The following is a 24,953-nucleotide window of genomic DNA, read 5'->3' as shown; positions in this document are numbered from 1 at the left end:
CAAACTGGGGGGCATAATTGGCCAAGCCAGCGAGATTAATGAGGGGTTGGCGAGGGGGCAAGCCACATATGAGGTAAGGGAAGCCGAGAGCGAGGTTAACCGCGAGTTGGGCGAGCAAGTCCCCAAGGGTACGCAATGAGGTAACGCGAGTCGAGGAGCGCGGATTGAGCGAGGGTGAGCAAAGCACAGCCGGGTGGACCGGGATAGAAATCGCGACACGGGGTGTGAAAAACCCAACGGCCGTCGAATTGGACAGGGCAAATTCAGGTGCAGCGACGGAAAAAGAATGAATTCAGAATGAAATGGTTATAGTTGGAATTGAAATTGAAGAGACGGCAGAGGGAGGAATGGAATCGGAGGAAGTGATGGATAATGTACAAAGTCTAAGTTCACATCCTGATGCCGTACTTGCTAATCCTTATAAAGATTTGCAGGTACACGTGGAGAGGAGGATCCCAAAGGTGAGTAAGGTGGTATATGGTGCAAAGAGGTTTTGCAGGAGGATGTTTGGCGCGAAAAGAATTTTCGCGCGCTTGGGATCCCAGCGTACCGCGGGCGTTTGTGGGAGGTCCGTTGGGCGCTGTGTGAGAGAAAAAGTGTGCGTCGAAGAGTGAGTGTGTTGCAGAGTGTGGAAGTGAGAATGAATGCGACACAGAGAGTGAGAGCGATACGGAGTGTACGTGCGAGGGTGAGAGTGACCCGGAGAGTGAGTTGGTGGTGGAGTGGGTGCGAGAATGCACACTTGGAATGGTTGAGCGTGTCCGAGGAGGCACACCTGAGTTGGTGGTGGCACGGGTGCGGGAGAGCGCATCGGAGCGCGTGAGTGGGTGGATGCAAGAGTGCACCCCCATGAGTGGTACGGAATACGTACCGAGGGAGAGTGCGCAAGACGGTGTGCGAGGAGGTGTGTTAAGGAAGTGTGTGAACGACGAGTGTGCGCAAGAAGGTCGCGAGAGGAGTGGTGTGTAACACAGTGTGCGAATGGTGGAATGGGTGCGCGAGTAGAATGCATGGGATGCACGAGAGGCGCTGAGATGCCGAGATGGGCGAGTGGAAGATGGAACGCATGGTGTGAGCATGCAGAGGAAGCATCGACGTGGACCGGGGCAGCGCTTAGGCTGACGTTTAGCCGACGCGACCACTCGGTGCACGGTGCGCTTTGTTTGCTGCGAGGACCAGCCGGGACCGTAAGCGCGTCGCTCCTGTTCGGGGCGTCGTGCACGATTCGGGCCGGGCCCCACACTGAATGGTCGGTGCCGCATCAGAGCGCCGATCGGTGCGATTCCGGGGGAGGGGGGGCCGGGTCGGACCTTCGCCCCCTAGCGGGGACGGGGTTCCGACCGGGCGAGCTTCGGTCGTCGGGCCGGAGACCACAAGGCTCTGTGCCGCGATGGGCCGTGGAATCTCGGCCCGAGTAAACCTCCTCCCCTGAACCAAATGCCGGACGGACCCAACCTATGGTAGACAAACCACCCGAATTTCAAAGCCGAGCTTTGAAAATGTAACGACGCACCGAGGCTCAGATATAGTGGACTGTGATGATAATAGTGTTTCGATTCGAAATTGGGAATAGTGAATAGGATTGGCAGTAATGATTGGCAAATTTGATGGGTAAAAATGATTGGCAGATGATTGGCAAATTTGATTGGCAGAAAATTGGATGGGCAAAATTGATAATGGGAGATGCCCGATGGAGAGGGATGGAAAATCTACCATCCCTCCCATCCGCCGGGCACATGAGCTATAGTTTATGGGGTTATGGCGGTGCAAACCAGGCCAGGGCGGGTTAGGATAACTGTATAGGGACCTAGAAATGACCATAGGTAACTGTAGGGTTAAGTAGCGACATTGTACCTGTAGTAGGGGACGTAGCAGATTAGTTGGATGATAATGACGAGGGAGCGCAATAATATAAGGGAAGACGGGAAGCGCGAGTTTCAGAAGGGAGTAGTTAGCTCAGATGATGCAGTGTGTTTGTGGTTTTTATCGAATGAGGCATTGCGTATGGAAGTTCTTTGTGTTGAGCAAATGAGGAATTGGTTGAGAATGGCCGTGTGTGTGAGAATCTTCGTGTTGAGCAAATGAGGCAATGCTCGTGAATGGTGCCGTGTGTGTGAAGGAGGTGATGAAGCAGTGCATGAGTGAATAATTGTGATTGTGAGTTGTATTGAGCGTGAAAGTGTATGGAGCAGAGTATGAGTGAATAATTGTGATTGCGCATTGTATTGAGCAAATGGTCCCGGAGGAAGGAGGGTGCAGGTGGCAAGAGGTGTGTGGGCACAGGTGTGCCAATACAAGTGAGAATGGTTGGATGAGATAATTGGTTGGGAGTAAATGGAGTATGGAATGGATGGTGTGGAGTGAGTATGGTGGAAAACGTGGAGTGGAGTGGTTGGAGCGAAGGGAGTAGATGGGGAGGATGGACCCCCATCATGAATACCTGGGGAGGGTAGTTTAAGAGTTAGGTAGAGGGTATAGGTAAATTGTGGTTGGATATTGGCATCTGTGGTGCATGTGGTAGAATGGTGTTTGGATGGGTGCATTAGTGATGTGGAAATGGTTGGGCGTGTGGCCTGTTAGTGTGTGTGGTTAGATGGGCACTCCGCCACTGTGAGGATGTCGGCCAGGTGAGGCCGCAGGTGGGCTCTGGGAGCCGGTAGAGTTGTTCAGTGGGGCCCGAGGATCCGGAGGACGGACCCGGGTAGCCCAGTGCCAGAGGGGTAACCGAGTGGGGAGAGCGCCAGAGGGCCTTCCCCAAGTAGATAGGTTAGGGTAAGTAGCAGGTAAGCTCGGAGGCAACTGCAGTGGCGGAGGTGTGCAGGTGAGCGGACCTGCTAGGAGAGCCACACGACTCAGCCCCAAATTTGTGCGAAGGCACAGGGAGTTGAATCAGGGGAGTGAGACCCCAAATTGGTGAGCACCACAGTTGGTCAATGGGAGTTCGGTTTTTAGAACCGCATAGTGTAAGACGGCCAATGGTTTGGCAGAGAAAGACCCCGGGTAGTGTAAAGTGTGTTAATGTCATTTAGAAAGTAGTTAGGATTGAAATCTCCTCGCACCATCTGCATCCACTCACCTGAGGTGACGACAGTGCTCCACGCCATGCCATGGTTTGGATATTTTTGTGCAAATGTTTGGGAATGTGAGACGCATCATGACGTGGGTGAGACATTGTGCTTGGTATTCCATCTCTTCCTCCTTCAGAGGGATTGATGATGAATTGGATGATGGCAAATTTGGTTAGACATTGGGATTGTAACGAATTTGGAATTAGGGGAGATATGGGGAAGACAGGACGTAGTGACGAATTTGTAAATTGTTGTGTAAATACAGGGTAAGGGGCGAGGGTCGAGTAGGTGACAGGGGAGGTGGGGGGGGGGGGGTGACGTACGTTAGGGACGAGCTTTCTCCGCTCGATCTCCAGGCGCACCTTGTAGTGAAAATGTATCAAAGTTAAACCCAGGTGTGATGCTCACTTAAACCACTGACAGGCGTCTATAAGACCTAGGACGTCCGCGACTCCGGGCCACTCCTGCGACATTTACTCTATGGCATGTAGACTCGGATGGTACGTACATGCAGATATTCTAGGCTTGCTTGCATTGACTAATATTATCGATCCTTTCTATAAGATGCCAAGATCCTGATATATATTGCATGATTGTATTCTACAGGATGATGCCAGAGATCTGATTGTTATTAAACCTACCTATGGGACAAAGTTGTGGATTTGATTGATTCTACAACACTTAATAACAATCAATCTCGCCGTCCACTCGAGAACAAGAGGTGAACGATATGGCGGGACACAGGATGATCCAGGTGCCGCAATTTGCCGCCGACCAACAAGCCACGGATTCTGGCTCGGAGCTGACGCATTGGCTCAAGACACTGGACAATCAGTTCAAAGCCCAGGACGCCGCTGTCACTGATGAAACGAAACTAGAAGTACTTCAGACTAAAGTACACCATAGCATCTACAGGGGAATCGAACAGTGTACTACATACAATGCAGCTGTGACAGAGCTAAAACGAATTTACATTAAGAAACGAAGTGTGGTTTATTCCCGGCATCTGCTCGCAATGCGGAGTCAACAGCCCACTGAGACGCTGGACCATTTCGCACAAGAGCTGCGACGTCTGCTTGCTGATAGTACTCCGGAGGTACGCACACATGAGCAAGTACAGGATGATCTTGTACGCGATTCTTTTGTCTCCGGAATCAGCTCTTCAACCATCAGACAAAGACTTTTTGAAACTGTGGACTTGACGTTCACGGAAGCTTTACGGCTGGCGCACGTATACACTGAGGCTCGGGAACAAGCTGACGCCTATGACCGCACACGTGTCACTGCGGGGACTTCTCAACAAACCCGACCGGAGAGAGCTACCGCCGAGGACGCGGGAGCGGACTCGACCTCACTGCCGGAACCCCTGGCCTCTCCCGGGGAGGACCCAGATTCCGGCTTGGCGGCAGCCGCTGCGGCGGCAGGACCAAAGCCTGGACAAAACGCTACGTGCTATTTCTGCGGGAATCGACAACATCCCAGGTCGGTGTGTCCGGCTCGGAAAGCGATATGTCATTTGTGTTCGACAAAAGGACACTTTGCAAAAGTTTGCCGAAAAGCTGCACGGGGCAAACGAACTCGGGTGACCTTGAATGGGCTTATGGCCGAGCCAAAGGGCCGAGCACAGAGCGGGGCGCTTCACCCGACTTTGATGAGCGGCTCACCTCCCCGTGGGCCCCTGGCTGCGCGCTCGACCTTGGTGAGATTCATCGGGCCACCAAAACAAATGGCGCAAACACGACCGAACGCGGAGCGACTGTCCTTGGCTGGTATCCGAACGTCTCATGATGGCTTTGAGACTCCACGTGTGACTCTAGCGCCATCCGAAGGCTGCTCGTACGAACTACAAGCTCCTGCTTCGGCACGGGAAACTGCAGTTGGCTTCGACCCTTCTCGCGTGACACGAGCGCCATCCGCTGGCTGCTCATACGAACTACAAGCTCCAGCTTGGGCACGGCAAACTGCAGTCGGTTTTGAAACTCTGCGCTTGACACGAGCGCCATCCGGAGGCTGCTCGAACGACCGGAGAACTGTAGCTGGCGTTAGATCTACACGCGAGGTGCGATCATCTCGCTCGGATGGCTCGGTACCTGTCGGTCCACCCGGCCTGGCTCAGGCCATTATCCCACTTATGATCGAAGGCATTTTTGCTCGGGCTTTAATCGATACGGGGTCCACAGATAGTTATGTCGATCATCGACTGGTGCAAAAACATGGATGGCCGATCCTTGGGACAAGACGTCGGATCTTCATGGCCTCCCAAGGGCTTAGGCTCAGCACAAAAGGGGAATGTCGATTGAAGCTTGTGATAAAGGGACGCATATTTCCAGATGTACATTTCATGGTCTTACCTGCATTATGTGCTGATATTTTGTTAGGACATGATTTTCTTAAGCGACATGGACGTTTGGAAATGGAATTTGGTGGTACTGATACGCTTGCTGTGTGTGCACTCGCAAGGATGGAAATTGAGCCTCTTTCGCTGTTCCCCAATATGACCACGGACTGCACACCTGTAGCGGTAAAATCACGGCGCTACTCACGAGCAGACGCGCAATTTATTGCAGAGGAAACGGCCCAGCTCTTAAAGGAAGGTATCCTAGAACCTAGCCGGTCGCCGTGGCGGGCCCAGGTCTTAGTGGTACGAAGTGAAGCGCATCGCAAACGCATGGTAATCGACTATTCGCAGACGATTAATCGATTTACACAGCTGGACGCCTACCCTCTACCGGGGATGGACGCACTGGTTCGACAGGTGGCCCAGTACTCGGTCTATAGCACTCTCGATCTGCGTAGTGCGTATCATCAGATCCCCATCTCCGGAGCCGATCGCATCTATACCGCCTTTGAATCGGGTCAAAGGTTATACCAGTTCACCCGACTACCTTTTGGGGTGACGAACGGGGTTCTTGTTTTCAGAGGGCTATGGACGACCTCATCGCTAAGGAGAACTTGACAGATGTCTTTGTGTATCTGGACAATCTTACGGTTTGCGGGCATGACCAGGGGCATCATGATTCTAATCTGAAGCGCTTCCTCGAGGTCGCGCAGAGGTATCGCCTAACCATGAATGAGGCTAAGTGTCGTTACTCCATGCGCACGATAGATCTTCTGGGGTACACCGTGACCCATGGCTCTGTTGCTCCAGATAAGGAGCGTCTGCGACCCTCGCTCGATATGGCCTCGCCCTGCGATCGAGCTTCGCTGAAGCGTGCTCTCGGGCTGTTCACCCATTATTCTAAGTGGGTGCAAAATTTCTCCGCGAAACTCCGCCCACTTGTGGCCTGCGAAGCATTCCCCATGAGCCCTGCTGCCATGGCTGCCTTTCGGGGCCTGAAGTCCGACATTGCTGGCGCCGCTGTGACAACGATCGACGATCGCAAATCTTTCGTCTTGGAAAGTGATGCCTCGGATCATGCGATAGCGGCGACTCTCTCCCAGGGGGGGCGCCCTGTGGCTTTCTTTTCGCGGCCTCTCACCTCCGCTGAGCGGAGGCATTCGTCTGTTGAAAAGGAAGCGTACGCGATCGTCGAATCAATTCGGCGTTGGCGTCCGTACTTGCTCGGACGATGCTTCCAAATCATCACGGACCAACAGAGCGTTGCGTTTATGGGCGACACCTTACATGCTCAATGCATTAAGAATGAGAAAATCACTCGCTGGCGTATCGAACTCGCCGACTTCTGCTACACCATCAGATATCGCCCGGGGAAGGATAACCTGGTCGCCGACGCCTTATCGAGGCCGGCTACGTGTGCGGGTATCATATCTTTGGAGGGTCTGTGCGCATTGCACGACACTATGTGTCATCCTGGGGTGACGCGTTTCGCTCATTTTGTGCGTCGTGGTAACCTGCCGTACTCGGTTGAGGATGCCCGCCGGGTCTGTCATGACTGCGCTGTATGTGCGGAACGCAAACCGCGTTTTTACAACCCTCCCTTGGGGACGCTGGTCAGGGCTACGAGACCGTGGGAGAGATTGGCGATGGATTTCAAAGGGCCGCTGCCGAGTAACTCTCGTTATCTGCTCACTATCGTTGATGAGTACTCGCGATTCCGTTTCGCTTTCACATGCGCAGATATGACGGCTGCCACAGTCATACGGTGGCTGCAGAACTTGTTTTCTATGTTTGGGTATCCGGCCTACGTGCATACAGATCGGGGTGCGGTGTTCCTGTCCCAGGAAGTGAGGAGCTTCTTGCTCCAGAATAATGTCGCTTCTAGCTATACCACCCCGTACAGACCACAGGCGAATGAGCAGGTCGAACGCTTCAATGGGATTATATGGAGGGCCGTTATGCTAAGCCTCAGGACCCTCGGCCGGGGCCTAGATAAATGGGCTTGGTCACTAACTGAGGCGCTGAACTCGATCAGGGCTCTACTATGTACGGCCACCAACCAGACTCCTCACGAACGGCTGTTCCACCACCCAAGAAGCTCGGGTAGTATCCAATCTTTACCTAATTGGCTCGCTGAGCCGGGGCCGGCCTACCTCAAACGTGTGGTTCGCACGAGCAAGTACGATCCCTGAGTGGATAAGGTGCAGGTACTCCAGGCTAATCCCGAGCATGCTCGCGTGATGATGGCAGATGGACGTGAGTCCACCGTCTCCTTCTGCCATCTCGCCCCTTGTGGGGTCGTCGACCCTTACGGGGACATCGACGAACCAATTTACGAGTCTATGGACTCTCCCGATGCTCCGCCTATGGAGCATGTGCCGTCCCTCCCGTCGCCAGATACACCCCTACCTGAAGGCACTGTGGTGCCCCCTCCGACGCCTGCCTCCAGTGGCTACTCCGATGCAGGGGACTCCGGGCTTTGGGATGTCGTACCCGGTAGTTTCCGGACCCGTGCTGGCAGGGCAATTCGCCGCCCTGACCGCTACGGGTGGACCGACTGACATGGACCGACTGACATGGACCGACATCACTAATCAATTAATGCTGTCGCATGCTTGATCCCTGCCTAGCGGCAGTGTAGTTCTAACGGCGGGGAGAATGTAGTGAAAATGTATCAAAGTTGAACCCAGGTGTGATGCTCACTTAAACCACTGAGAGGTGTCTATAAGACCTCGGACGTCCGCGACTCCGGGCCACTCCTGCGACATTTACTCTATGACATGTAGACTCGGATGGTACGTACATGCAGATATTCTAGGCTTGCTTGCATTGACTAATATTATCGATCCTTTCTATAAGATGCCAAGATCCTGATATATATTGCATGATTGTATTCTACAGGATGATGCCAGAGATCTGATTGTTATTAAACCTACATATGGGACAAAGTGTGCATTTGATCGATTCTACAACACACCTCACCTTTGCATTGCCTTTATTGATGTGTACCCTTGCGCCCTTGCCCTCGCTGACTCTGCTTTGTCTTCCTCTCCCCCCCCCCCCCCTCCCCCATGGACAGTGCTCTCTGGGCACTGAGGTAGAGCGTGCGGGAGCCGCATTTGTGTGCCAGAGCCACCGCTGCCAGCTGCCTGGATCGATGCACCACTTTATGGACCGCACGTCTTGCGGCCAAGCACCGCACTTATGGACCACGGTTCTGTGGCCGAGCACCACACTTATGGACCACACGTTTGTGGCATGACCCCTCTGCTGGGACCGGCCATGATGGCCCAAGAAAGTTTGCTTGCGGACCACGGTGAGGTGGCCCCCCTTGCCCTAAAGGTGGACCACCCATAGTTGGCCCCTGTGGGCCATAAATGAAAATGGACACGTTTTGTGCTTTTTATTGTTATTATTGCAAATAGGCAGCAAGCCACAAGAACGACAACATCTGGAAGAGACAACGGCCAGCAGAGGGAGCAGCAGAGAAAGAAGACAATCAGTTTGTTTTTTATTGTGTGTGCAATGTAGCACTGGATGGTGCTTGACGGGTGCTTGCTTATTGGTGCTTTGGTGCTTGCATGCTCGGGGATGCATTGCAATATCAATCCTGCATCCCCGGGCATGTAGAGGTGGTGTATCGATGCAGTGCATGCTTTCTCCTCCCTCCCACACTCCCACAGGGTTCTTTTTCTTTTGTCTCCCAAACAAATGACAGGTCCTGGGTTGCGTTTTGTAAATAGTCAAAATAATGTCACTGGTAAATAACATGCTCCCTACCGTGCATGTATAGGTTGTGAATTAATTCCGCAATTCGGTTAATTGTGGGTGCGAATCTGTTAGGCAGGATGCAACGTAGCAGGCGGGACATACTTAATTGTGTTTTAAAACTGTCGCACTCAAGGGCAAGGTTAATAGTAGAGGGATATTACACCTACGTGTCACACTAAGTTAAAGTTTTTTCGGCCCGAAACGTGCCGTGAGGAATGAGGGTGCTGTGTTACGGTTTTTAGAACCTTCATATGTAAATTTAGTAGTAAATCCCCTTATAAATGACCCCTGTGTACATGTCCCCTTAATTGGCTGTTAATTAAAGATTGCACCTTAGTTAGTCCATGTACAACACGTAGAACACCATAGGACCTCTCAATAGTTATGTCATTAGTATGTGCTTCAGGTAAGGCTGTGTTTCCAATAGTTGAATTTGCGTTGCATCAATCAGATAGGATAGATCCCTTTCAATACCCCCAACGGCCTCCTAAAAGTGCCAGTAAGTTGCATGGGGCTGTGTTTACTGGCTCCACATCGCGCCAAAACTCCATTGCCCACGAGGCCAGGATCGGAGAAGAAGGGCGTGGCCCCACCTCGTTATCAAAGGTGGAGCCAGAGAGCCCTCGTCATCAAAGGTGGAGCCAGAGAGCCCCTAACGACCAACCAGGCTCCAAGGGTGTGGCAAAGAAACGTCTGGTAAAATCGAGAAGGTTCCAAGGACGTGGCAAAGAAACGTCTGGTAAAATCGAGAAGGTTCCAAGGGTGTGGTAATGATAATAAAAACCCTTGGCGCGAGAGGGTGGAGAGAGAGAGGGAGAGAGACGGTGAGAAGGTACCAGTTGAGAGGATCGTCCATCATTCATCTTCGTCATTTGCTTGGCGCGAACATCCAGCGGCGAGTGAGAGTCGGCACGCTCGTGGGCGATCCCAACCAGCACTGACAACCGGCTTTTCGCCACGGAACCGGAGCGTGGACGCTCAAGCCGGACCCCGACATCGTGCCGCGATCCCCGGACCTCCCTGCCGCCAGCTGTGTGGACCGACTACCCTTCTCATCCCTCCAGTCATTCCTGCCCGCAATTCCCTATTCGTGTGAGTCTGTTTGTATTGTCCTGTGGGTATAAGTAAGCCTGTTTAAGCATTGCACTGTGTCTCCTTTTCCTGTATATTACTTTTATTTCTGCTCTTCCTTTGGTTTTTGTATAGTTAATAATAAATACCTGTTCCTCCTTACTTTGGTTTCATTCTCGTCCGATCGCTTTCGTGATTTCTTTCAATTGAGTACCTGTGGCACGATTTTGGCCGAACCGCTTTATAATTGGGTTTAGTCCATTGCTAACGGCTCGGATTCCGGATTGCTAAACCGCTCGGCAAATACCATCTTGTCCGGGATTCGAGCGGTACTTGTCTCCCTGTTTTGTGGAGGGATTGATAAAGGTATTCGGGCTAATACCTGGACCAATAACCCTGATCAATCCCACCCCGCAAAAGAGCGTTACAAGTACCAGGACCGGTCGGACGGCCAGCTTAACAAGACAAGGGGGATTAACCCCCCCCCCCCCTCCCCTTGCTAACGGGAGTGCCGTCCCCCGGATCCGTAACAATATACTTATACCAGGTTTGATAAAAATCCCATCAGTGGTTCACAACTTAGATCAGAAAGAGAATTTTTACCAAACATGACCTACATGACACTACTTCCATGACCTTTGACCTCTTGACCACATAATCGAATCCATTTATCTTTACATCATTATACATGCTTGTACTAAGTTTGACTTAGCTCCCTTTAGCTGTTATCAAGTTATCACATTAATGCAAACCTATTAAGCTCTGACCTTTGACCTCTTAACCCCATAATCTCATCAGTTAGTCTTTGCATTATTATACATACTTGTTCCAAGTTTGACTTAGATCCCTTCAGCTGCTCTTAAGTTATCATGGGAACAAAAAGTTTTGAAGGACAACCAGACAGACAACCCAAAACAAACAAAAATTAAAAAAATGGCTGAACAAAAACAACCTGGTCCACCAGTAACCCCCTCCTCGTCAAATTGCCTAAATCCAGAATCACTGCTCACCTCCAGTCATTTGATCCTCTCTTTTGCTGCCTGTGGAACCGCCTTCCACACTCTTCAATACAATTCTTCCCTCCGGGTCTTCAAGACAGCTGTTCACCACCATCTCAGGTCACCCCCCCCACCCCCCCACACCCAAAGCCATGATCTTTTCTACACCCATTAGACCACCCCCACTCCTCCAAATTTTTTAAAACTTATGTATGCATCTTGTCCACGCCTTGCGTTCTTCCCTACCCCTCAACGTTACCTGCATCCTTTGTTTGTCCGTCTCCTCCATCTACCTTCTCCCTCCGACCTGCTATTTCTCCGGCGTTTCCCCTTTCTCCTGCTGTTCCCTTTGTTATGTTGTGTCCTGATCTGTTCAGTGTCCAAGCTCTTCCATGAGGCTAGAGCCCTAGACCATGTAAAAAAATAAAAAAAATAAAAAAAATAAACATAATATAACCTATCACTATCAACTGTCCATTTACCAGTTGATTAAAAATATAAAAGTAAACCGATTACTCTATTCCCAAATTCAAAAGTGACATGGCACAGAAGCAGTTTCTCATGAGTAGGGTCCAGGAGGCAATAATGGAGACAAACTTCACAAAGCCAGTTCAAGACTAATTTCTCGTTTACCAATCCCACCTTCCAGTAGATGCTGCGAAAGCGGCTGCTGCGAAGTTGGCCACGAAGACCCACTTCCTGACTGTTGTGATGAATCCCAGGCCCCTCAAACAACCGCTGCCACTCTTGCCTGCAAGGTACATAGAGTTATTGTTATGATGTCTAGAGGGCATCACAATCATGTAAAATGAAACCATTAATGACAAGACAATATGTAGCGCCTTCAGAAAGTATTCATACCCCTTGAATTTTTTCACATTTTGTTGTGTTACAGCCTGAATTTAAAATGGATTAAATTAAGTTTTTCTCCTCACTGATTTACACATACTCCAAATTGAGCTCAGGTGCATCCATTTACCTTTGATCATCCTTGAGATGTCTCGACAACTTGATTGGAGTCCACCTGTGGCCAATTCAATTGATTGGACATGATTTAGAAAGAAACACTTTTCTATATAAGGTCCCACAGGTGACAGTGCATGTCAGAGCAGAAACTTCACAATGAAGTCCAAGGAACTGTGCGTAGAACTCTGAGATAGAATTGTGAGGCTCCATCATTAGGAAATGGAAATAATATGGAACTACACAGACTCTTCCGAGAGCTGGCCGTCTGACCAAACTGAGCAACCAGGCAAGAAGGATCTCGGTCAGGGAGGTGAAAAAGAACCCAATGACCACTCTGACAGAACCACAGAGTTCTTGGCTGAGATGGGAGAATCTGCCGGAAGGAAAACAGTCTCTGCAGAACTTCACAAATCTAGGTTTTATGGGAGAGTGGCCAGACGGAAGGGACTCCTGAGAAAAAGGCATGCCTGGAGTTTGAAAAACGGCACGTGAAAGACTGAGCAATTTCTCAAATTGAAAGACTCAAAATTCTGGAGACAGTGAAGAAGGAAAGTGAAAAAGGCAGTGATTATTTAAACTTTAAAAAAGACTAAAATCTTGCAAAACGGATAAGATCGACGTGTTCAGATTGGGAGACAATCACGTGGGAAGTTTCATTTTCCTGGTTTCCAAGATTGAAGTGAGTGGAAAATGTGCATGACAAATTAATAGACGGTTAATGTCAGAGAAAACAGCAATGTCAGGATTGATAAAAATCTGGAATGACAAAGACAAACTAAGCTGAGTCTCGTGAATATTCTGGTATTTGCAGTTGTAATGTATGGATGTGAGTCATTGACAGTGAAAAAGAAAGAAACGAATAAGATTGCCAGTTTTGAAATGCGGTGTTGGAGACAAATGTCAAAAAAATGTCCATGGACTGCAAGAAGAACAAACCAATCAGTGCTTCAAGAAATTAGACCACCATGTATATTAGAAGGGCTGATGCTAAAACAGAAACTGTAATACTTTGGTTGGACACACCACGAGTACACAAAACGAAAGTCTGGAGAAGTCAACCATGCTGGGTACTGTATTGTGCAGGTCCAAGAAAGAGCATGGCCTATAACAGCGTTGCTTTGCCGTCTCTCAAAGCGTTTCAAAATGTCCAATTTACCTTGAAGGAAAACGCTTTGTTTAATTTCATTTCACTTTGACATTTCGGGCTTTTAAGCACAGAAAGTTGAGCACAAATGAAATGGCAATGAAAAGTTCCCCGCCCCAGCCCCCTCTCTTCCACAGATCTCCCAATGTCCCTGCTCTCTACTGTTGTGCTTCCCTCTCTCTCCCCCTCTTGTCTCCCACTCCCTTTATTATATACAACATGCATTTTAAAGGCCATTTTCCCTGCTAGAGCGGGGGTTAGCCTTGCGGTCCCCATGACAATCTTCTCCATTTTGCCCTATTTTCTGCATCTCTCCTTGTTAACCCCCTTGCCCGCATTTCTTCTTCCACCATCTTTAGCCAAGTCTTTTTCGGTCTTCCCCGTCCTCTGCTTCCTTCTACATTCATTTCCATCACTTTTCTCAACCAGTCACTTTCATCCTTCCTCAACACATGACCAAACCATCTCAACCTGTTCCTCTTCACAGCATCAATCACAGGCTCTATTCCCATCATCTTTCGCAATTCATCATTTGTCTTCCTCTCTCTCAACGATACTCCACACATCCACCGAACCATTCGCATTTCCACCCTTTCCAACCTTCGTTGCTGCTCTACGTTTATTACCCATGTCTCGCTCCCATAAATCATAACACTTCTCACACATGCAGCATACACCTTTCCCTTCAGCTTCAACGACACTCCCCTTATCATCAGCACGCCACCCAGTTCCCGAAACTTCTTCCATGCACATCTCACTCGAGCAACCGTTGCCGAGTCTGATCCACCTTCTCCATTCAGTATGTCTCCGAGGTAGCAAAATGTTTTCACACCTTCCAGCTTCACGCCATCTCCAAGATCCAACTCAACATTTCCTCCATCTGCAGCTCCCTCTGTGCACACCTTACATTTGAATGTAGCTGCCACACTGGTTAATGACCCTCTCAGACCACTACATTTTTGATGAACCCACTCAGCGCACATTGTACATTGAATGGAGTTCACTCCGACACCCTTCCTACACACAGCACAGGGCCACTTCCCAGTTCTTTCCACCTCACCACATGCTTTACCACTTGCCATCACCTTCGTCTTTCCGATATTCACCTTCAGACCTTTTGTCTCCATACATTCCTTCCACGTGTTCATCTTTTCCTTCAGTCCATCCATACTTTCCGCAATCAACACCAGATCATCTGCATACAACAACTCCCACGGTAAACCCTCCTTTACGTTCTGAGCCAGCACCTCCATCACAGCTACAAATAGTAATGGACTTAGTACCGACCCCTGATGCACTCCCACCTTCACCTCAAACTCACCACTGTTCCCGTCCTTCGTCCTTACAGCTGTGCGCGCTCTTTTGTACATTGCCATCACTACTCTGATCAACCATTCCTCCACTCCTAACTTCCTCAATGCCCATGTCAATACTTTGCGTGGTACCCTATCGAATGCTTTCTCCAGATCAACAAACCAAAGAAACAACTTCTTCCTCTTCTCCACGTACTTCTCCTGCAACTGCCTCACAATGAAAAGCGCATCTGTCGTTCCTCTTCCTGGCATGAATCCAAACTGCATTTCGTCGATCTTCACTTTCTTCCTTATCCTCCTCTCCAACACCCTTTCCAATACCTTCATTCCATGCTCCAATAACTTTATCGCTCGGTACGAGCCACACTCCAGAGGGTCACCTTTCCCCTTGTATAGAGGGATGAGGGTACTCAGTTCCCAATCCACTGGAATGCGGCCTTCTTTCACCACCAGATTACAGATCTCTCATTCTCTTCACACCCCAACTTCCTGCTGCCTTCAACATATCTCCCACAACTCCCGTCGGCCCTCCCGCTTTTCTACCCTTCATTGCTTTTATCGCTTCCTCAACTTCCTTCTCAGTTATCTTCTCTGCCGGTCCTAAAACAGGGTTACTCTCTATGTTGCCATCCCATTCATTCTCTGTATTCAACAGCATTTCCATATATCTTTTCCATCTTCCTTTAATTCCATCTGGGTCGACAACGATTTGTCCCACTTCATCCTTCAAGCAACTCACCCACATCACATCACACCTCTCTTTCGCTATCTGCTTTGCAATCCTGAATACTGCTTTCTGACCCTCTTCCGAATCCAAGCGTTCTCCGAACATTTTCCTACATGCCTCCTGCGCCTTTGCTACCTCTTTCTTTGCAGCCTTCCTGGCTGCCTTATAACTTTCATGCTCTGCCGTTTCTGCTCCCGTACCCTTCGCCTTCTGCCACTCCTTGAACTTCTTCCTCTTCTCGTCAATCCTCTTTCCAAATTCATCATCCCACCACCATGTTTCCGAGTGCCTCGGTGGTCCTTTTGTCCATCCACATACCTCACCAACGGCTCCCAACAGACAAGCTTTCATTGACATCCAACCACTTTCAAGCTCAACCACATCATCCTCGACCCTACTCAGCCTCTCTTTTAATGCCTCCCTTACTGTCACCTCTTTCAACCTCCACACCTTCATTCTCGGTTGGTACTTCACCCGCCGAGCTCTCCTCACACCTTTCACCCTTACGTCGCAGACAACCAAGTGGTGCTGTGAAACAGCCTCCTCCCCCGGGAAACGGGATCACCTTTGTGTCCCGGAGGTGCCCCCTATCTCGCCTACGCACCATCAGGTAGTCAACGGTTGTCGTCGACCCACCTGACGTGTATGTAACAAGCTTATTATCCTCTTTCTAGAACTGAGTATTACAAATCAACAAATCAGCTCCATCAGCAAACTCCAAAATCCTTTCACCTTCTCCATTTCTCACACCATATCCGTAACCCCCATGAACTCCGTCAAAACCATCCATACTCCTTCCCACATGTCCATTTAGGTCTCCTCCTACCAAAACAACTTCCTCATCTTTCACCTTTTCCATCAGCTTCTCTATCGCACACCAGAACTTGTCCTTTTCTTCATCGCTTCGACAAACCTGCGGAGCATATCCCGAGATGACGTTCACCAAGAGCTTTCCAATCATCATTTTCACCATCATCAACCTATCACTCACTCTAGTCACACTCACCACACTGTCTACAAACTCCTCAGAAAACAGGACACCAACACCATTCACGCCCTCCGGGCAGCCTTGCCACACAAACTTGTATTTCTGTCCCTGCCTACCCTTCACCATTCTCACACCACTTCCCTTCCATCTCGTCTCTTGCACACAACATATGTCCACTCTTCTTCTGACCAATACTTCCACCACTTCTCCTGATCTCCCTGTCATTGTCCCTACATTCCATGTCCCAAACCTCAGAAACCGATCTCCACTTCGGGCTGTACCCTGCCCATATGTAGTTGTAATTGTCATGGTTCCCTTTTTTTTGAGGCAATGTTTTTATGGCCGGATGCCCTTCCTGACGCCAACCCTCTTAGTCGTCTCTTACGACACGCAGGGATACGGTGTACCTATTCTTATCCAGGGTACACACCAGGAAACGTTTAAAACATGGAAATTCTGGGGGGTGGGGGGGGGGGGGTGGTGTCAAGGGAAAGATAAAATGAAAATAAACCCCTTCAGCCGGCACTTAGCTTGGCTTCCCAAAGAGTACTTTCAGGAGCTTGGCGGCTGTTGAAACTGGGGTAGCCACTCCCTTTATTATATGTTCTATGTATATGTTTTGGTTCGAGGTGAAAGGTGCGAGGAGAGCTCGGCGGGTGAAGTACCAACCGAGAATGAAGGTGTGGAGGTTGAAAGAGGTGACAGTAAGGGAGGCATTAAAAGAGAGGCTGAGCAGGGTCGAGGATGATGTGGTTGAGCTTGAACATGGTTGGATGTCAATGAAAGATAGTCCGTTGGGAGCCGTTGGTGAGGTATGTGGATGGACGAGGCACTCGGAAACATGGTGGTGGGATGAGGATGTTGGAAAGAGGATTGACGAGAAGACGAAGAAGTTCAAGGAGTGGCAGAAGGCGAAGGGTACGGGAGCAGAAAAGGCAGAGCATGAAAGTTATAAGGCAGCCAAGAAGGCTGCAACGAAAGAGGTAGCAAAGGTGCAGGAGGCATGGAGGAAAATGTTCGGAGAAAGCTTGGATTCGGAAGAGGGTCAGAGAGCGGTATTCAGGATTGCAAAGCAGATAGCGAAAGAGAGGTGTGATGTGATGGGGGTGAGTTGCTTGAAGGATGAAGTGGGACAAATCGTTGTCGACCCAGATGGAATTAAAGGAAGATGGAAAAGATATATGGAAATGCTGTTGAATACAGAGAATGAATGGGATGGCAACATAGAGAGTAACCCAGTTTTAGGACCGGCAGAGAAGATAACTGAGAAGGAAGTTGAGGAAGCGATAAAAGCAATGAAGAGTAGAAAAGCGGGAGGGCCGACGGGAGTTGTGGGAGATATGTTGAAGGCAGCAGGAAGTTGGGGTGTGAAGAGAATGACAGAGATCTGTAATCTGGTGGTGAAAGAAGGCCGCATTCCAGTGGATTGGGAACTGAGTACCATCGTCCCTCTATACAAGGGGAAAGGTGACCCTCTGGAGTGTGGCTCGTACCGAGCGATAAAGTTATTGGAGCATGGAATGAAGGTATTGGAAAGGGTGTTGGAGAGGAGGATAAGGAAGAAGGTGAAGATCGACGAAATTCAGTTTGGATTTATGCCAGGAAGAGGAACAACAGACGCGCTTTACATTGTGAGGCAGTTGCAGGAGAAGTACATGGAGAAGAGGAAGAAGTTGTTTCTTGGGTTTGTTGATCTGGAGAAAGCATTCGATCGGGTTCCATGCAAAGTATTGACATGGGCATTGAGGAAGTTAGGAGTGGAGGAATGGTTGATCAGAGTAGTGATGGTAATGTACAAAAGAGCGCGCACAGCTGTAAGGACGAAGGACGAGAACAGTGGTGAGTTTGAGGTGAAGGTGGGAGTGCATCAGGGGTCGGTACTAAGTCCACTACTATTTGTAGCTGTGATGGAGGTGCTGGCTCAGAACGTAAAGGAGGGTTTACCGTGGGAGTTGTTGTATGCAGATGATCTGGTGTTGATTGCGGAAAGTATGGATGGACTGAAGGAAAAGATGAACACGTGGAAGGATGTATGGAGACAAAAGGTCTGAAGGTGAACATCGGAAAGACGAAGGTGATGGCAAGTGGTAAAGCATGTGGTGAGGTGGAAAGAACTGGGAAGTGGCTGTGTGCTGTGTGTAGGAAGGGTGTCGGAGTGAACTCCATTCAGTGTACAATGTGCGCTGAGTGGGTTCATCAAAAATGTAGTGGTCTGAGAGGGTCATTAACCAGTGTGGCAGCTACATTCAAATGTAAGGTGTGCACAGAGGGAGCTGCAGATGTAGGAAATGTTGAATTGGATCTTGGAGACGGCGTGAAGCTGGAAGGTGTGAAAACATTTTGCTACCTCGGAGACATGCTGAATGGAGACGGTGGATCAGACTCGGCAACGGTTTCTCGAGTGAGATGTGCATGGAAGAAGTTTCGGGAATTGAGTGGCGTGCTGATGATGAGGGGAGTGTCGTTGAAGCTGAAGGGAAAGGTGTATGCTGCATGTGTGAGAAGTGTTATGATTTATGGGAGCGAGACATGGGTAATGAACGTAGAGCAGCAACGAAGGCTGGAAAGGGTGGAAATGCGAATGGTTCGACGGATGTGCGGAGTATCGTTGAGAGAGAGGAAGACAAATGATGAATTGCGAAAGATGATGGGAATAGAGCCTGTGATTGATGATGTGAAGAGGAACAGGTTGACATGGTTTGGTCATGTGTTGAGGAAGGATGAAAGTGACTGGTTGAGAAGAGTGATGGAAATGAATGTAGAAGGAAGTAGAGGACGGGGAAGACCGAGAAAGACTTGGCTGAAGATGGTGGAAGAAGAAATGCGGGCAAGGGGGTTAACAAGGAGAGATGCAGAAAATAGGGCAAAATGGAGAAGATTGTCATGGGGACCGCAAGGCTAACCCCCGCTCTAGCAGGGAAAATGGCCTTTAAAATGCATGTTGTTGTTGTTGTTGTTGTTGATCTGGAGAAAGCATTCGATAGGGTTCCATGCAAAGTATTGACATGGGCATTGAGGAAGTTAGGAGTGGAGGAATGGTTGATCAGAGTAGTGATGGCAATGTACAAAAGAGCGCGCACAGCTGTAAGGACGAAGGACGAGAACAGTGGTGAGTTTGAGGTGAAGGTGGGAGTGCATCAGGGGTCGGTACTAAGTCCACTACTATTTGTAGCTGTGATGGAGGTGCTGGCTCAGAACGAAAAGGAGGGTTTACCGTGGGAGTTGTTGTATGCAGATGATCTGGTGTTAATTGTGGAAAGTATGGATGGACTGAAAGAAAAGATGAACAAGTGGAAGGAATGTATGGAGACAAAAGGTCTGAAGGTGAATATAGGAAAGACGAAGGTGATGGCAAGTGGTAAAGCATGTGGTGAGGTGGAAAGAACTGGGAAGTGGCCATGTGCTGTGTGCAGGAAGGGTGTCGGAGTGAACTCCATTCAATGTACAATGTGCGCTGAGTGGGTTCATCAAAAATGTTGTGGTCTGAGAGGGTCATTAACCAGTGTGGCAGCTACATTCAAATGTACGGTGTGCACAGAGGGAGCTGCAGATGGAGGAAATGTTGAGATGGATCTTGGAGACAGCATGAAGCTGGAAGGTGTGAAAACATTTTGCTACCTCAGAGACATGCTGAATGGAGAAGGTGGATCAGACTCGGCAACGGTTGCAAGAGTGAGATGTGCATGGAAGAAGATTCGGGAACTGAGTGGCGTGCTGATGAGGAGGGGAGTGTCGTTGAAGTTGAAGGGAAAGGTGTATGCTGCATGTGTGAGAAGTGTTATGATTTATGGGAGCGAGACATGGGTAATGAACGTGGAGCAGCAACGAAGGCTGGAAAGGGTGGAAATGCGAATGGTTCTGTGGATGTGCAGAGTATCGTCGAGAGAGAGGAAGACAAATGATGAATTGCGAAAGATGATGGGAATAGAGCCTGTGATTGATGCTGTGAAGAGGAACATGTTGAGATGGTTTGGTCATGTGTTGAGGAAGGATGAAAGTGACTGGTTGAGAAGAGTGATGGAAATGAATGTAGAAGGAAGTAGAGGACGGGGAAGACCGAGAAAGACTTGGCTGAAGATGGTGGAAGAAGAAATGCGGGCAAGGGGGTTAACAAGGAGAGATGCAGAAAATAGGGCAAAATGGAGAAGATTGTCATGGGGACCGCAAAGCTAACCCCCCCCCCCCCCGCTCTAGCAGGGAAAATGACCTTAAAATGCATGTTGTTGTTGTTGTATATGTGTTAGTTCTTACACGAGCCTGGACTTGGTATACAAAAAAAGAATAAATTTAAAAAAAGGGAAAAAAAAAAAAAAAAAAATAAGGTGTTCTCAAACAAGCTGGGCTGGACGTGGACTCGAGGTAAGCGTCATCATGTGAGTCCCCACCTGGTGTATTACACCTTTGGGCCACGTTTTGTTGGAACATATGTCCGAAGTGTTCTTGCGGATTGGGTGGTAGAGTCATAATGTACAGCGGGCGTAAAACCAAAACAAGCGTGTTGAGGAGCAGCGTGTGGCAAGGCATTACCGTCTTTTTAAACATTTCTCCCTCTGCTCTCTCAGTCCTTCGATCCTCCCAAACAATTCCAGGATGCATGTGTTCTTCCCCCTCCCAGTTAAACTCCTAAAATCGAGGCTGACTACACGACTCAACTCTGCTTTTCCTCACTTCTTGCCTCTATGGAACCACCTCCCAGAAGCTGTTCTGTCTTACTTTTCCCTCCAGGACCTCAAGAAAGCCGTGCACCACCATTTATTGTTACCTCCTTCCTTTCCTTTCCTAACTCAACCGGTTTACTTGCTCGTTTCAGTTTCCTCTCCTCCTTCTTCTGCTCCTTTCCTGTTCATTCCCTTGATGCTCGTCTCACTATCAGTTTCAGTCCTTACTCTTCCATGAGCCTCACTCCTGTCAAGAAAACAAACAAACAAATGACCATGGACAAACAAGATCTCAGGGTGTGCATTCTGAATACGAACTTAAAGTTTCAATGCTCCTGGATTCACAATTTTTGAGTTACCGTGTGAGGAAAGTTTCGCCAGCACAAGATTGTTACATTATTGTGCAGCTCATCGTTGTGATGCAATGAACAGGCACGTAAACACAACATCAGAAGCAATGGTGTAATGTCAAATTTGGATTTGTGCAACAACCTGTAGGAATCCGGTTGACACTCCGGCCTTGGGATCTCATTGGCTCCAAACTCACACGGCTCAACTGCAAGGCACAGATTTTCTATTTGGCTGCAATAACAGGATAACAAAACATTCACAAGCCTCGGCGTTTCATCGGTAGTGCTGCAGCAGTCTCGGACTCTTGTGTATGTTTCTGGTGAATCATCGATGAAATGCGGATTCATTATATTGATGTTAGGCCGCAGATTTATAATCCCTGGTATATACATTCAAAGGTGGTTGCAGAAGCACCCGAAGTGTTTCAAGACAATGCTAAAGTTTGATGTTTTCGGCCTTGAGGGAAATTTTCTAATGTTTTTCTAAGGAAATAATGTCTAATCTAAGGATTTCTAAGAATTTCCCTAAATGAGGGAAGCTAGTAAAAATTTAGATAGATTTTGAAGTGCTCTCTTGAAAGCAGCAGCACGTACAACCCATAACTAAAAACTACCCCCAAAAAACAACATTTTGATCTCATGCTGCAGCTACGCATGGCCAACTCATAAGGTCATCTTTTAACCATTTATTTTCCATCTTTACCTCCGCCTCCGAAGGTGGATAGAGGTTATGTTTTCACTCCTGTCTGTTTGTTTGTCTGTCTGTGAGACGGGCATCCCATAAAGTTATGGACGGATTTCGACGAAACTTGTTGGAGAGGTTGGGTATGTGACAAGGACGAAATGTTTCGACTTTGGTGAAGATCCGGATCCATATACTCGAATTTTATAAAGTCATTCTTCACTATTGAGGGATGGGGCCAAAACTATATACAGTATAGCACGATATCTCAAAAAGTTATGGACGGATTCGGACAAAACTTGGTGGACATGAACAAGCCGATTATATTTTGCTTAGTGTCTGGATGTAGATCCGGCCTATCAGTGGGATAAGAAATGTTCAGTCTGGCGGAGGTATACACTCTACTGAGTACCGTTCTAATTAAACACATTTACCCCCGCTATGGCTATTGCAAATGAAGAAGCATCCTCAGCCAAAGTATTAAACAACAGTATTCATCTAACCCTAACTAGTAGGGTGGCTTAGCAAAATTACCGTTACACGGTGGACAAAATCACCAAATTTGGCATGAACACTCCTAATGACCTATTAATCAATATTAGCCGAGGAGCCCTCGCGAATTTTTACGCGTATTCGTGTAAAACCAAAAAATCCAAAATGGCCGCCATCCAGTAATTAAAAACACATTTCCCGGGTTATATAAGTCATGGATAGCAAAAATTGGTATCAAAATATAAATTTTTAGGACACTGAATGTGTATTTTGATATTACAATATCACCAGTAAATTTAAAGGGACATTCAGTGATTTCATGTGAAGGGCGCCCTCAATGTTAGGGGGGGGGGGAAAGCTTTTGGCTTGAATACATTGCTTATAACTCCAGGTCATCAATTATTGCGAATGATAAGCTGTAAACATCATACCCTGGAAATACAACATTATCATTAGGAGTGCAAAATATCGAGCCCAAGAATTGGGCGTGTCGCTTATTGGATGTCACGCCTACCATTACAATCAGTATCCACTATAAACCAATGAGAGGTTTAGATTAAGACTTAATCTAATCCTCTCATTGGTTTATAGTGGATACTGATTGTAATGGTAGGCGTGACATCCAATAAGCGACACGCCAAATTCTTGGGCTCGATATTTTGCACTCCTAATGGTTATCCTTTCTGGTCGGATCCAGCTTGGACTAGACTATTAAGTACATATGTACACCTGATATAGGCTGCACATTAATCAAAACAAAACACTGAAACAAAAAAAAGCCGACTTGGAGGTACATGTAAGCAAAGTATGTCATTTGTTTTTGAAAAAATGAGGATGCCCCCAAAAGTCTCTGGTACTGCATATTGATATAGCTTTATATATTACAATACTCCTGGTCTAAAAAAAACCTCCCAGTCCCACTTGGGATGAGGGGAATTTGTAGCCACACAATCATGAAACTTATAACCACTACATGATATAATTGACCTCAGTCATCAACTTTTAAAGAAAATAATTTTAAAAAATTGAGTGTTCAAGTACTTTGGTCATTCAGTAGTGAGCATGGGGGATTTCTGTTGAACAAAAGTATATTATAATGTTCAGTGTGCAATGTGCAAATCCTTACTTTCTCAGTAATCTAGACATCTGCAATGTTCTTATTTACTTGTCTATTTAATACATGGGCAAACACAACGTTTTGAGCAGACAAGATTGGCATTGCCACATTTGCATGTGGTACAGTCTCCTTTGCAACCACATTTGATTAGTTCTCTGCATGCTCTGGAAACCTCTGGCATTGATATCCAAACTGGTACCCATACATCTGACACCTTGGTCCATGCAAATGTCTGTGGAGAAGGAACCACTTGCTGTGTCTGTGTGCTGGTTGTCCAGATTCCGGCTTGGTACAATGCCCGCCGGGCATGTTGAAGAAGAGCATCCTGTGTGGGTGGTATTCTGTCCATTGATCGATTCTTCTGGCAGAAGAGTTCCTGTCTTGCTTCATTGACGGAGCTCAAGGGACTTGTTCTATCATACAAGATGATGATTAGTCTCTCGATCTTCTGGAAGTGATCAGCGTCTGTATAAAGAAGCTCAAAGGGGTGACGAGCCAGATACACAAATGTTTCTGTGATGTCTTCATAGGCTTGCCAAGCCTGCCAGGCTGACTTCTTGCCCTTACCTTGGAAGGCTGATGTGGTATCACATCCAGAAAGGGCATGAAATACTGGTAGAGCTTGTGATCTTGTTTCCCCAAGTCTGTCACATATGGCATTGATACTGTAAAATCTGTAATTCTTACCCATTCCAAAGGCAACCCAGATGTCTACCAATGGCTGAGTGACCATGAGATCATAAAATGTACCAATAAGTATGACTACAACGTCTGTGTCAAGAGTGCGCACTTTAATAGTCTTCATATCTTGCTCTAGTGCATGCACGATGTGCACTATGACCCTCGTATCTGCTTCCTCATGGTTGCAGTTCAGCATGGCGTTGATGGTGCCTGTGGATACTACAGATTCACCTGATGTGATGTACACGGATTTGCCTGATGGAAAGGTAAACTCGGCAACCTTGGACGTCAGAAAGGCAAATAGCTCCTGTTTGTTTTTTGGATCACGGAGGAAGTCCATCCAATTGCCTGGAAGCTTGGTTTGGCCGGACACTTTTCTGCGCACACCCTTTCCTCTCTTTTCCCGGGTTGATTCCTTCAAACTGTCTGGAATGTATGTGTCCCACACAACATCCAACCTTGTGGCATTCTGTAGCTGCTTCACCAGGTAGGGGATGAACACCTTGTCTGCATACTCAATGAACGTGCTGACTGCAGTAGTCGGCAGACAGTGCACAATGACAGCACCATCCAGTACAATGCAGTCATA

At 48.2% G+C, this 24,953-nt stretch overlaps 1 protein-coding gene across 2 annotated transcripts in view; it reads right to left on the bottom strand.

Moving 5' to 3' along the window:
• TBC1D5 (TBC1 domain family member 5) overlaps positions 1-24,953 on the bottom strand; it is a 124,807-nt gene that overhangs the window by 61,747 nt on the left and 38,107 nt on the right. For both annotated transcript variants that reach the window (XM_068126756.2, XM_068126757.2), the window contains exons 3-4: positions 21,535-21,598; positions 11,889-11,997 (exon numbers count right to left, since the gene is read on the bottom strand). In XM_068126756.2, the coding sequence (XP_067982857.2) occupies positions 11,889-11,997; positions 21,535-21,598 (173 nt within the window). The remainder of the gene's footprint in view (positions 1-11,888; positions 11,998-21,534; positions 21,599-24,953) is intronic.

Source organism: Myxine glutinosa, chromosome 10 (assembly GCF_964187855.1).
Source record: "Myxine glutinosa chromosome 10, kmMyxGlut1.1, whole genome shotgun sequence".
Classification (NCBI taxonomy): domain Eukaryota; kingdom Metazoa; phylum Chordata; class Myxini; order Myxiniformes; family Myxinidae; genus Myxine; species Myxine glutinosa.
The sequence above is the reverse complement of the archived record's forward strand: the minus strand, read 5'-3'. Positions and strand labels throughout refer to the sequence as shown.